Source organism: Glycine max, chromosome 1, assembly GCF_000004515.6.
Source record: "Glycine max cultivar Williams 82 chromosome 1, Glycine_max_v4.0, whole genome shotgun sequence".
In the NCBI taxonomy this organism is placed as follows: domain Eukaryota; kingdom Viridiplantae; phylum Streptophyta; class Magnoliopsida; order Fabales; family Fabaceae; genus Glycine; species Glycine max.
Window position 1 is genome coordinate 19,642,218 of NC_016088.4, and position 13,365 is coordinate 19,655,582.

Genomic DNA, 13,365 nt, shown 5'->3' on the forward strand with positions numbered 1-13,365 from the left:
CTAGTCTATTTCTAAATACCCACTTATTTCCTATAATGGGGTAGTTACATGGTTTCTCAACTAGTTCCCAAACATTATTTCTTTCAAACTGAATTAAATCTTCTTGCATAGAAACTATCCATTGATCATCTATTATGGCTTCTTTAAAGTTTTTAGGTTCTATCATAGAAACAAATGCCTTGTTATTGCATAAATCTTTGAGAGAGTGTCTAGTTGTTACCCCTTTTGAGATATCTCCGATGATATTTTCAGGAGGATGATTCTTTGAGGTTTTCCATTCTTTGGGAAGATCATTATTTTCTTGAGCTCTGTCATCTTGATCATTCTTGTTTTCTTCATGTCTCTCCCTTTTTATATTCCTTTCTTGATTGTGCACATCTTCCAAAGAATCTACAATATCATCAAGAAATTCCTTTCTCGGAGAGGTAATATTAGTTTCATCAAAAGAAACATGTATTGATTCCTCAATTGTCATGGTTCTTTTGTTATATATCCTAAAGGCTTTGCTATAAAGGGAATAACCAAGGAAGATGCCCTCATCTGCCTTAGCATCAAATTTACCTAGGCTTCTTTACCATTGTTTAGGACGAAACATTTATATCCAAAAACATGTAAATGAGAAATGTTTGGTTTTCTATTGTTAAACAGTTCATATGGGGTTTTCTTAAGAATGAGTCTTATTAAGGCTCTATTCATAATATAACATGCGGTGTTGACAGCTTCAACCACAAATATTTTGGAAGTGGAGTATCATTTAAAAAGGTTCTAGCTATTTCTTCTAAAGATCTATTTTTCCTTTCTACTACACCGTTTTGTTGGGGTGTCCTAGGTGCAGAAAAGTTGTGTTCTATACCATGTTCATCACAAAACATTTCAAAATCATTGTTTTCAAATTCACCTCCATGATCACTTCTAATGGAAATAATTTTAAGACTTTTCTTGTTTTGAATGACTTTGGCAAGTTTCCTAAATGCATGAAATGCATCATTTTTGTGAGTAAGAAATAAAGTCCAAGTATACCTAGAATAGTCATCAACAATTACTAAGACATAGTAACTACCACCAAAACTCATGACTCTAGAGGGTCCAAACAAACTCATATGCAATAATTGTAATGGTTGAGTGGTAGAGACAATATTTTTAGATTTAAACGATACTTTTGTTTGTTTACCTTTTTGGCATGCATCACATAACTTATCTTTTTCAAACTTTAATTTTGGTAAACCAACAACTAGGTCTTTTGAGATTAATCTATTTAGATGCTCCATGTAAATGTCAGCAATTCTCTTATGCCATAACCAAGGATCACTATCTTTACTTAGAAAGCATTTATCATTTTCAGATTTTTGTTTCAAATCAATCATGTAAACATTATTTTCTCTGAAACATACTTTATATCCTTTATCACATAATTGACTAACACTTAATAAGCTATGCTTTAAACCTTCTACAGGTAGCACATTTTCAATAGGAGTAGAGGAACTCGTACCTATTTTGCCGACTCCAATTATTTTGCCTTTGTTGTTGTAGCTGTATGTAACATGTCCACTTTTTTTTGGGGGAAATGGTTGTAAACTTGGATACACCTCCCGTCATATGCTTGGAACATCCATTGTCGATGTACCACTTCTTCTTTACAGATTCTTCCTCGTTGTCCTTTTGAGATTTTGTCATGACTTCAGATTTGATCTTTTCCTGAAATTACATTTGAAAAACAGAGAATTTAAAGAGGCCATTTATCTTGAAGTTGTGAAACTTTTCTCAAGAAACCTGCTCTGATACCACTTGTTGGATCAAGTGGCCTCGAAATAATTAAGAAGGGGGGTTGAATTAATTATTAATGTGTCTTGACTAATTAAAATTTTTATCCTTCTTAATGTTACTAGATTCAACTAGGCTTTTACTACTAAGTTAAGAAAGTAAAGAACAAAAACAATAACTTAACCAAAAGTAAAAGCGGCAATTAAAAGTAGACAGCAAAAATATAAAGAGTGTAAGGAAGAAGAAGACAAACACAAGATTTATACTGGTTCGGCAACAACCCATGCCTACATCCAGTCCCCAAGCAACCAACGGTTCTTGAGATTTCTTTTAACCTTGTAAAATCCTTTACAAGCCAAAGATCCACAAGGGATGTACCCTCCCTTGTTCTCTTTGAACAACCAAGTGGATGTACCCTCCACTTGAACTGATCCACAAGAGATGTACCCTCTCTTGTTCTCAGTATAACAACCCAAGTAGATGTACCCTCTACTTGTACCACAAAAGATGTACCCTCCAATGTGTTTGGACAAAGAATTCTTAGGCGGTTAGTCCCTTGAATTCTCTGTGAGGGGGATACAAAAGATATCTCAGGCGGTTAGTCCTTTGAAATCTTTTGTCAAGAGGGAGAAGGGAAGAAACAAAAGAATTCTCAGGCGGTTAGTCCTTTGAATGTTTTGACAAGAGAATGAAGTGAATGAAGAAGAAGTGTAGCACAAGTTTTTGAACAATGAACTTTTCTTGGAAAAGAAAGTATTGAACAAAAACTCTATGAAAGAAATCTGTTAATCATGAAAGGAATCAGTCTTTTTAAAATTCGTGCCATGGTCATATATTTATAGTCATTTGATGACTCAAGTTAAAAGTTTATGACTCTTAGCAATTTCTTCAAAACTAGTCACTTTAAGAGTTGTGACTCTTGTAAAAAAAAAACTAGTCACTTAAAAGTTGTGACTCTTTTTGAAAACTAGTCACTTAAAAGTTATGATTCTTAAAAAAATCTTCAGAAAACTAGTCACTTTAAGAATTGTGACTTTTGGTAATTTATTTTTCAAAGTAAGTCACTGGTAATCGATTATTATCAAGGTGTAATCGATTACACATCAACTGATGTGACTTTTCATGTTTAAATTTGAAAATCAAAACGTTTAGAAACTCTGGTAATCGATTACAAGTATTGTGTAATCGATTACACAAGTTTAAAATGATTTCAAAATGTTTTATCACTAGTTGTGACTCTTGAAATTTGAAATCTAACGTTTTAAAACATTGGTAATCGATTACATGCTCATGGTAATTGATTACAACTTTGTAAATCAGTTTGAAAATAATGTTGGCTATTGGTAATTGATTACTACCTTCTGGTAATCGATTACCAGAGAGTAAAACTCTTTGGTAAAAGATTTTGTAAAAAAATTCTTGTGTTACTCAATGTTTTGAAAAACTTTTTTAATACCAAGCGAAAGCTACCTTCGTTAGAGAAAGAGGAAAAATTTGTAGCTTATAAAACTCATTCTGACTAGCTTAACTACTTTGAGCAGTAAATTGTCCTATATGTTCCATAGTTGATTTGTCGTCTTCACTAGAAAAAGTGGAGAAATATGGCGCTTTGTACCTTTTCAGAAAAGTTATCATATAATCCACCCACTTTGGATACGACTTCTTATACATGGGCCTCACCATTGGTTTCAATTGAATGCCAAAATACTTCCTCATGGTTTTGGCTAGTAGTTCTGCATCAATCAAAGGTGTTGTGGTAGTCCTCATGCATGAAAAACTTGGTTAGTATAATCATTTGTGCCTACTTAACCCCCAAGGGTAATAGCAAATGGATTACTAATATTAGCGGGCATATAACTCGCATTGGATACCAAGGGTCTAGGAATAAACCCCATTTGGCCACCAATCTAGAGTTAAACATTCCTATCGACACCATATTCGACGAAGTTGCTTGCCATGTAGACATAAAAGCCATATTTAGCTTGACCAATGGGATTGATCTAGCCTGAATTGGCTAGGTCAATTGTGGGGAATCCATATTCATTACCTGACTTGTCACTTCTGGGTTTCTAGCCACAAACGACATAGAATTCTCACAAACATGTGCCTTTCTAACCTCTAATTCCTTTGACTACTGCATCTCATTTTACATCACGAGTTTGACTATTTCAGCTAACTATCCAGATGGTTGATACATGATATCATGTATTTCTATGTCTATCTGATGCCAAATGAATGTAGTCATCACTGTCGATGTTTTCTCAAGTGTACTAGCCACAACAAACACTGTAATTGACGCAACACCAATCAGAAGAGCAGGCAACGCTTATGCCACAAGGCTCGTCATTAGGGAAACATGCATTCCCAATGAACTCTCTACTTGTTTCGAATCATTATTCTTTGTTTGTTGATCCATCTCAGGCGCAGTAATCTTACCAGAGCGCAAATGCATTGACTGGTAAAACTCCGTTCATCATTCGAATCGCTTGATCAATTCATTCATAGTGTCCCACCGAGCATGCCAATTTTTGTTGTCACGAGAAATCTTAATGGTCAATGAAAATGGATCCGGGTACAACTGCTTCCGAAATTCAAATAATGAATCAAGCGATTTGATCATCAACAGAAAAAATCTACCTCTTGATCTTTTGTGGCCCCTCAAGTTATTAAAGAAAGCACTTGATTCAGGATAAATCTTAACAGAAATACAACCATATCAAAGTAAAGGCAGAATATAAAGGAAAGCAATAAAATCAGCAAAAAAAAAAATTGGATAATAATTGGAAAAAAAATTGCATTGATTGGTTGGTTTTTGGTTCAAGGTGCTTACAAACGTTTATAAAACAACTATTTATAATGTAAAATCTAAAATAATTGAATCTAAATCATACTTATCCACATTCGTACTTGATTCCTTCACTCTCAACCGATTTCGGCTAAGCAGCAACGAGGTGCACTTCTCACGTTCCAATTTTTTAGGAACCACTTCCTTGATCATGGGATATTCACGTTCTCAACTGATTTTACCCAAAATTTTGTGATTTTAGTTTCGATTGAAACTCTAATGCGCTTATCTTCTAAGTTTCCTTTGAATTTTCAAAAAATTGGCCAAATTATTTCCTATAACAATCATATCTTATCATTTTATCTCAAATCACAACAAACCTCTTTCGGTTAAGTTTTCATCCCGATTCATTAAAATAGTTCGACTGAAACATATATATTCATTCATTAATTATTGCTCTAAAGATTCGTTTGACATCATTTCCTTATCCTACTACATTTTTATATTTCGCTTTCGCATAATAATTGTTAAGCTAGTAACCAGTATTATTGTATTACTCTAAATTCTACGTCACGCACAATTAAAGCACCAATAACAATGCAAAATGACTTCAAATTGCATTATCTCGTAAGCGATACGAGTAAATTGGGCATTCTCATAATACACTCCACTGGTTGTCGAGTTGTGAGTATTTGGCCCCAAGTACACGGAAAGATCAGGCTGAGGCTGAGGGTGCTTTGTGTGAGTGCGATCTGAAGTGCTAGCTAGGGTTATACCATGGCAAAAAGGGTCTTGTACAAGGATTTGGTTCCTTTTGGGGCCATGGTGGCCACAGAGTGCCTCAACGTTGCCTTGAATACGCTGTTCAAAGCAGCTACCTTGAGAGGGATGAGTTACCATGTCTTTGTTGTTTATGCTTATGCTGTTGCTGCTATTGTTCTCATTCCTGCACCCTTTATCTCCCAAAGGTACGTGGTTGAGTAGTTCACTTGACTTATGATATTGATGTCTGTCTCATTATATGCTCCTGCTGCAGATCAAGAGTGCTTCCTCCGCTCAGTTTCCCCCTACTACGCAAAATTGGTCTTCTTGGGCTAATAGGGTGGGTACATGCAAGAAATGATTTTGACTATCCCCTGATTTAATTAACACTTCTCTGAATTGCAGGTGTGCATCTCAGATCGTGGGATACACTGGCATCAATTTCAGTTCCCCCACTCTCTCCTCGGCAATAAGCAACTTGGTGCCCGCTTTTACTTTTTTGCTTGCCATCATTTTCAGGTTCTTTTTTCTCAAAATATGAGCTGGGTGTTGCTAACTGCTATGTTTTGGAATTGTGGACTACTCGTAAGTGTCATGATCTATTTTATTTTAGGATGGAAAAGGTGATTGTAAGAAATACAAGTTGCCAAGCCAAGGTATTGGGTACCATAGTATCAATAACCGGAGCATTCGTAGTGACCCTCTACAAAGGACCACCAATCATCATTGTTCATACACCTTCCTTGTCACTTCATCAACCAATTAACACTCTCAATTTGGTAGATCCAAGTTGGGCAATTGGTGGCCTTCTACTGACAGCAGAGTATATTCTGGTTCCATTGTGGTACATTGTACAGGTACAAATTGTTTGGTTTATATACAAAGTTTCAACAAGCTAATTCTCAAAACGTTTTTTTAATTTAATTTTTGTCCGCAGGTGCAAATCATGAAGGTGTACCCCAATGAACTAATTGTCATCTTCTTTTACAATTTATGTGTTAGCATTATGGCTGCAATTGTAGCTATATTTACTGAGACAAATGCAGGCGCTTGGAAAATAGGAGTGGATACAGCATTGGCTTCCATAGTTTGCTCTGTAAGATGCATTGCACGCAAAAACTATCAGATCTTTGTTCTATAGTAGTATATGCTAATTATTCGATATTTTTAGGGAATTTTTGGTTCATTCGTGAACAATGTAGTTCACACATGGGTACTGCGTATAAAGGGGCCTGTCTATGTAGCAATGTTCAAGCCACTCTCAATTGCCATAGCTGTTGCCTTGGGAGTCATGTTCCTGGGTGATACACTCCACCTTGGAAGGTATTCAATTCTCAACATGGTTTTACTTTAAACTTGGTAAAACACATGTTCATGCACAAATGCAGCTAACCAAACAAATTGCCATTTGTATTTGGTTTTAACTTGCGGTTGCAGTCATGATTAATAAAATTGCAAGCAAAAATGCCGCAATATGACCGTAATTTTGGTAGCACTTCCGGATACTTGAAAAACTATGGGATATATGCTTTGTGAAAAATAGCATCATTTTCATGAGACTCACTCTGCTTCATACATTTCTAATCACAGTCTGTATCCCATACTCTTTAACTTCCAAAGCAACTAAGCTAAGTTTGTCGATAGAGCTGCAACAATAATTTCAAAACCGTCTAAAACAGATAATTTTAATCGGTTGCGTTAATGATTTATTATCGTTTGCACTTTAAATAGCTATGATCTTTACAAAAGAATTATGCAATCTAATGATGTGGTTGCATTGATCATTTTGCAGTATAGTTGGAGCCACAATTATATCGATTGGATTTTATACTGTAATGTGGGGAAAAGCAACCGAAGAGAATGTGGGGGAAGATGTCCCTGGCCAGCAATCACCAACCACAGAAAACGTTCCTCTCTTGCAAAGCTGTAAAACTGATACAGCTGAGAAGAAAATGCATGGAAGTGTATAAATGACAAACAAAACTGTTCATAAATCTTAACATTATTGAAATTACACGAAATAGCAAAGAAAAGCATGGTTTTGTTATCCCCCAAGCTGACCATGCAACGCCAATAGCAAAGTAGGTACCCACTCCTCTAGAGACTAGAGTCTAGAGGACAGCATATGTAAGAAATAGTTAAAGTGTTCAACTAATCTCCATTCACCACGTAAACGAACCTTCCTACAAGTTGGTGTACGAACACTCACAAATGACAACGGAGCAACTTCCCTTTCCCTGTTTCTTGTAACAACTCATCCACATTATGTTTTATAAAATCTGCCAAGATTCTGTAACATCCCCAAAAAATTTTAAGTATTTTTATTTATTTACTAGTGTGTTGACTCGTTCATCACGCGACCTATATTTTGATGTTTTTCTTATGAATATCGTTGTACATTAATAGAAAATTCTAATATATTCATGTAATAAGTACAGTTGTAATTTTTTGTGAGAAATTAAATTGTTAAAAATATAAAAAGATTACAATTTTCTATTTTTTTAAATCCAGTTTTTCATTACATTAAAAATATATAAAATTAATACTTCTTAAATTTGAAAGCACTTAAATACTTAAAAGAAAAGCTTTATGCTCAAAATTTTAAGATACTACCACATTCTATTATAAATCATACATCTGTATGTTTTTTCATAAATTTTCCTACTTGATTCTATTAAAAAAAATCATCCTTCTGAAATTTATTTTATATATAATATAATAAAATTTATATATTTAATATATTTCGACATATAATATCAAAATATAAGAGAAAGTTAAATTAATCTACATAAAAGAATTTTTTTATATCAAGATAATAAATGATTAGATTAAACTTATTTGAGACATTAATTTCATTCATTTAAAAAATTTAAAAAATATAATTATATTAAAATTATTATTATCTGTCAGACCCTAATTTCGTCTGGGGACTATCATTTGCTAATGTTTTGATTCTCACCAGCCAAATTGAATTGTTTGACACCAGTTACCGCGCAAGACGAAAGAGCATTCGACATTCCGGTAAAGAATACAGAAAATACCGAAAAGGGAGGGCAAAAGGGTCATTTTAAGCCTTTTTCTGAACCCTGACTCGCCCAGGCTAGCCTTGCCTGGGCCCCCAAAAAGACTTAGGGGTGAAGTAACCAGCTTGTCTGGGCGAGCAAGGTTACTTTTGGGTGAAGCAACAACTCGCCTGGGTGAGCTATCAAAGTGCCAAACCCCCTCATTTCCTTTAAATAGGCGTGAGGGGGGCTGAAGGAAAGGGCCAACTTTCAAACATTGAGAGGTTTCAGTGAAAATCAGAGAGAAGGAGAAGAAAAAAGAGAAAAACGAGGCCGAGGCACTACTGAATCGTGACCGTAATCGACTTCTACATCATTCTTCGTTTAGTATTCTTCATTCGTCATCCTGTTAGTATTTGTTCTAAGGATTTGGATACGATCTATGCACCCTTAGGGGTCCTCTTTGTGGCTTTGCACATCTTCATCTCATTCTTCTACCATTAGTAATCTCTTTTCTTCTTGTAAAGTGAATTTTGACCGATCATTTACGTCACAGATCATTTTTTAAAGAGATTGAAAGTTAATAAGTGAAACCAAGATGAAATTAGCATGTAATTGAGTTTTTATTCATAAAAGTCGCTTGAATCCGCTGAAGGTCCAACGCCTTAATGGTCTCTTTTGTTTTTGTTGGTTAAAATGAACCTTTCAAAAGTTTAAAATCAACTCAACACGCAACTTTCTCGTTTTTAAAGAACTACGTAGGTCTGAATTCCTCATCGCACTTGAGGATACTTAGGAGCAAGGGCAACACCCTAGTTAACCCCAAAAAAATAAAGAAACATAAAAAAGGGAAAATAAATAATTTTGAAGTCACGTTACGCATACTCGATTAAAGGCAGTCGTCCCTTGTGATGGGCGTGTGGGGTGCTAATACCTTCCCCGCATGTAAACAACTCCCGAACCTTTATGTTCAAAATTCGCTAATCCCTTTTTTGATTTTTCTAACGTTTTCCTCTAATAAACGTTGGTGGCGACTCCCGCGCGTTCTCCTTCTGTGGAAGACGCATCTTTTTATTTCTCCTCGCCCTCCCGCCGAAGGATAGGTTGCGACATTATTAATATAACAAAGAATTAAAAAAAATAATTCTCCAACATAATTTAGATGCTAATGTGATTTCAGGTAAATTGTTTGTTCCCATGAGCTAAAGTGTAAATTCTTGTACTTGATTTCATAAAAATTGTTCACTTTTATGACTTTTAATTTATATGTAACAATGGTGTAAAATTTAGAGAATGTGAATGATGTGCCATCATTTTCTTCTATTTTCTAAACCCTTTTTGCACCATTTTAATTACTGATTGGTCTTAATTGTCAATTAATTAGGCAGTTTTATTATTTGGGCTCATTTAGCTAATTTGATGTTTTTAATCTAATTTCAGGAATTAGTGAAACATTGGGCTTAATCCGGATTTTGGTTGTGGACTTGAAGAGGGCAAATAAAGCAGCGCTTACCTTAGTTAATTTCTAATTAGGAAATTTTGCAATTTTATTTTATGTTGTTCAATGTTTATTTCGTTTTGGGCCAGAGTATTGTAATAGGGCCCAGTGACTTTGAGTGACTCTTTTTAAATAGCTGCCTTGGGATTCGTGTAGGGCATTCTGTTATGCTATTTTCATTATTCAGAGCTTTGGTTTTAGGTTTTCACGTTTTTCTGTTCCCTTGTGACGATTTTCGTTCTTAATGCAAATTTCCGTTTTCTGCTTCTAATTACGAGTTCATTCTTGCTTCTTCTTCTACTTTCATTTACGTTTCTGCTTCATGTTTCATTTGCGTTTTCTGTTTGAATCCATGGAAGGCTAGATTTTCTGGTGTTGTTTCCTTTTGAGGACGAAGCCCAACTCTCTTTGAGGTTTCGCTTGTAATGTGGTTTCCTGGCAGTTTTCCCTTCACTAGTTATCCCAAATTCGTGAATATTAATCAGTGCACACTTCGTGTTCGATTAATTGCCTCTGAGCCTAACTTGCGTTCATGCTTAATGGACGAAAGGCTAACTGGTGTATGTGGTGCCTAATCACGTATTGACAACCCTAAGTTGATTTTCGCTTAGTAAATTGAAATAGGGTTGGATTAAGTGGTTGACTGTTAAGGACGAATTCTCTATAACCCAAGATAAGAGAATGGCTTCTGAATCAAAGGAAACAACCCGTGTTTAATATTAGTAGTTTCGTATTCCAGTTTACTTGTTCTGCTCTTTAATCACAAAACAAACAAACCCCCCCAATCGTTACTGTTACTGCAAGTATATTATGAACAATTGGTGTGTCACTGCTCGTTGGGAAATGACCTAGGATCACTTCCTAGTTACTGCATTTTCATGTTTATTTGATTCGGGTACGGCCTCGATCAAATTTGGCGCCGTTGCCGGGGAGCAGTGTCCAAAGGTTCATAATAGCTGGCGTGTCGTGTGTTTAATTCTTTTGTGTTTTATGTTTAATTGTTAGTATTGTGTTAGTATGTGTGTTAGTGTTCGTTTAGTATCTTGGTATTTTGTTTAGTGTGTGTTCTGTTTCAGTTTTCCTGCTAAGCGCTTCCCCTGTTTCAGTTTTGGGTGTTTTGCTGTGAATAGTGTTTTGCGACGGACTTAGCGACCATTTCTGCTTGCGGCAAACCAGAGTAGTAGTAGAAATCCCTTAGCGACGGATTTTAGCGACCACCCATGCTGAATTATTTGTGATTTTTTGTTTTAGTAGCTAGGGTTGTTATTTTTGGCTGAATTTTTTTGTGGTCACTTCTTTTAATCCATATTTTGTAAGAAAAATAGCTAGAGCCTTTAGTTTGGTCAGATTTGAAAGTTCCAAAAAAGTAGCAAATTTTGTGTTTGTCAAAACTTCAAACGGCCATAACTTTCGCTCCGGTTATCAGAATCGCAATTATTATATATGCATTTGGGGTAGAAAAAAATTTCCTATGCTGTGGCAGCCTGCCATAGGCTGGCTGAGGTCTCCATCGTCCAAAAAAAGCGATTATGTCAAAAGTTTTTTATTTTTCAAGTTTTATTCACTTATTTTTCTTAACTTACCATTTTTAGCTTTCATAGTTAGACTTTGAATTTTTGTCTGAAATTTTTTGTGCTATCTTCTCATAATTTTATAAGGTTGCTCACAAAATTTCAAGTCATTTGGATATCATTTGAGGGTAGCTATAGTTCAAACCTACACCTTTATTTACATGACAAGGCAACTAGTTGTGTGCATGCTGAATGTAGTGTATGACTAGAGGCAATCCATCTGACTTACAACCCTTTGATCCTGAGATAGATAGGACATTTCATAGATTAGTTAGGCATCATTTTATACCTTTTGATCATTCTGAGCATTCCATTACTGGTGAATCTGTGCATTCTTTTATTGGTGATTTTGAACATCCTGATCTTGAGCATTATAATTTTGAGCATTCTGATTCTGAGCATTCTGATTTTGCGCATTCTGAGAACATGGCACAACCTCCACCCCGTGAGAGGACTCTAAGGGAAATGGCTGCACCTGATTTCACCTACGAAAGCTTGTGCATCCAATACCCTGATGAGGATGTCCCATATGTTCTTAAAACTGGACTGATTCATTTGCTTCCAAAGTTTCATTGCCTTGCAGGTGAAGACCCGCACAAACATTTGAAGGAATTTCATATTGTCTGCTCCACCATGAAACCCCCAGATGTCCAAGAGGATCACATATTCCTGAAGGCTTTTCCTCATTCATTAGAGGGAGTGGCAAAGGACTGGTTGTATTACCTTGCTCCAAGGTCCATCACGAGCTGGGATGACCTTAAGAGAGTATTCTTAGAAAAAAAATTTCCCTGCCTCCAGGACCACAGCCATCAGGAAAGATATCTCAGGTATTAGACAACTCAGTGGAGAGAGCCTGTATGAGTACTGGGAGCGATTTAAAAAACTATGTGCCAGTTGCCCTCACCATCAGATTTCGGAGCAGCTTCTTCTCCAATATTTTTATGAAGGACTCAGTAATATGGAGAGAAGTATGATAGATGCTGCCAGTGGTGGAGCCCTTGGAGACATGACTCCTGCTGAAGCTAGGAATTTAATTGAGAAGATGGCTTCCAATTCCCAGCAGTTTAGCGCCATAAATGATGCTATAGTCATTAGAGGAGTGCATGAGGTAGCTACAAACTCAGCTGCATCATCTGAGACTAAGAAGCTTGAAGGCAAACTGGATGCATTGGTTAACTTGGTAACCCAGCTGGCCTTGAATCAGAAATCTGTACCTGTCGCAAGGGTTTGTGGTTTGTGCTCCTCTGCTGACCACCTTACAGACCTTTGCCCTTCCATGCAGCAACCTGGAGCAATTGAGCAGCCTGAAGCTTATGCTGCAAATATTTACAATAGACCTCCTCAACCTCAGCAGCAAAATCAACCACAGCAGAACAATTACGACCTCTCCAGCAACAGATACAACCCTGGATGGAGGAATCACCCTAATCTCAGATGGTCCAGCCCTCAGCAACAACAACAGCAGCCTGCTCCTTCCTTCCAAAATGCTGCTGGCCCAAGCAGACCATACATTCCTCCACCAATCCAACAACAGCAACAACCCCAAAAACAGCCAACAGTTGAGGCCCCTCCACAACCTTCCCTCAAAGAACTTGTGAGGCAAATGACTATGCAAAACATGCAATTTCAACAAGAGACCAGAGCTTCCATTCAGAGCTTGACTAATCAGATGGGACAATTAGCTACACAATTGAATCAACAACAGTCCCAGAATTTTGACAAGCTACCTTCTCAAGCTGTCCAAAATCCCAAAAATGTCAGTGCCATTTCATTGAGGTTGGGAAAGCAGTGTCAAGGATCTCAACCCGTATCCCCTTCCTCATCTGCAAATGAACCTGCCAAACTTCACTCTACTCCAGAAAAAGGTGATGACAAAAATTTACCTAACAATTTCTGTGCAGGTGAATCTTCTTCCACAAGTAATTCTGATTTGCAGAAGCAGCACATTCCCCCTCTTCCATTCCCTCCAAGAGCAGTTTCCAACAA

At 36.4% G+C, this 13,365-nt stretch overlaps 1 protein-coding gene and 1 non-coding gene across 2 annotated transcripts; one reads left to right on the forward strand and one right to left on the reverse strand.

Annotated features, from left to right (window-relative positions):
• The first annotated feature begins 5,153 nt into the window (after positions 1-5,153).
• Positions 5,154-7,658, forward strand: LOC100801438 (WAT1-related protein At3g28050). Its single transcript, XM_003516764.5, has 7 exons — positions 5,154-5,514; positions 5,583-5,648; positions 5,714-5,827; positions 5,922-6,165; positions 6,246-6,404; positions 6,480-6,631; positions 7,101-7,658. Exons 1-7 carry the CDS (start codon positions 5,324-5,326, stop codon positions 7,276-7,278), a joined length of 1,104 nt encoding a protein of 367 aa, XP_003516812.1. The 5' UTR covers positions 5,154-5,323; the 3' UTR covers positions 7,279-7,658.
• Positions 7,659-12,184: 4,526 nt separating this feature from the next.
• LOC112998033 (small nucleolar RNA R71) lies at positions 12,185-12,291 on the reverse strand. Its single transcript, XR_003263061.1, has one exon. It is a non-coding gene; the product is annotated as a small nucleolar RNA R71 (small nucleolar RNA).
• Positions 12,292-13,365: the final 1,074 nt, after the last annotated feature.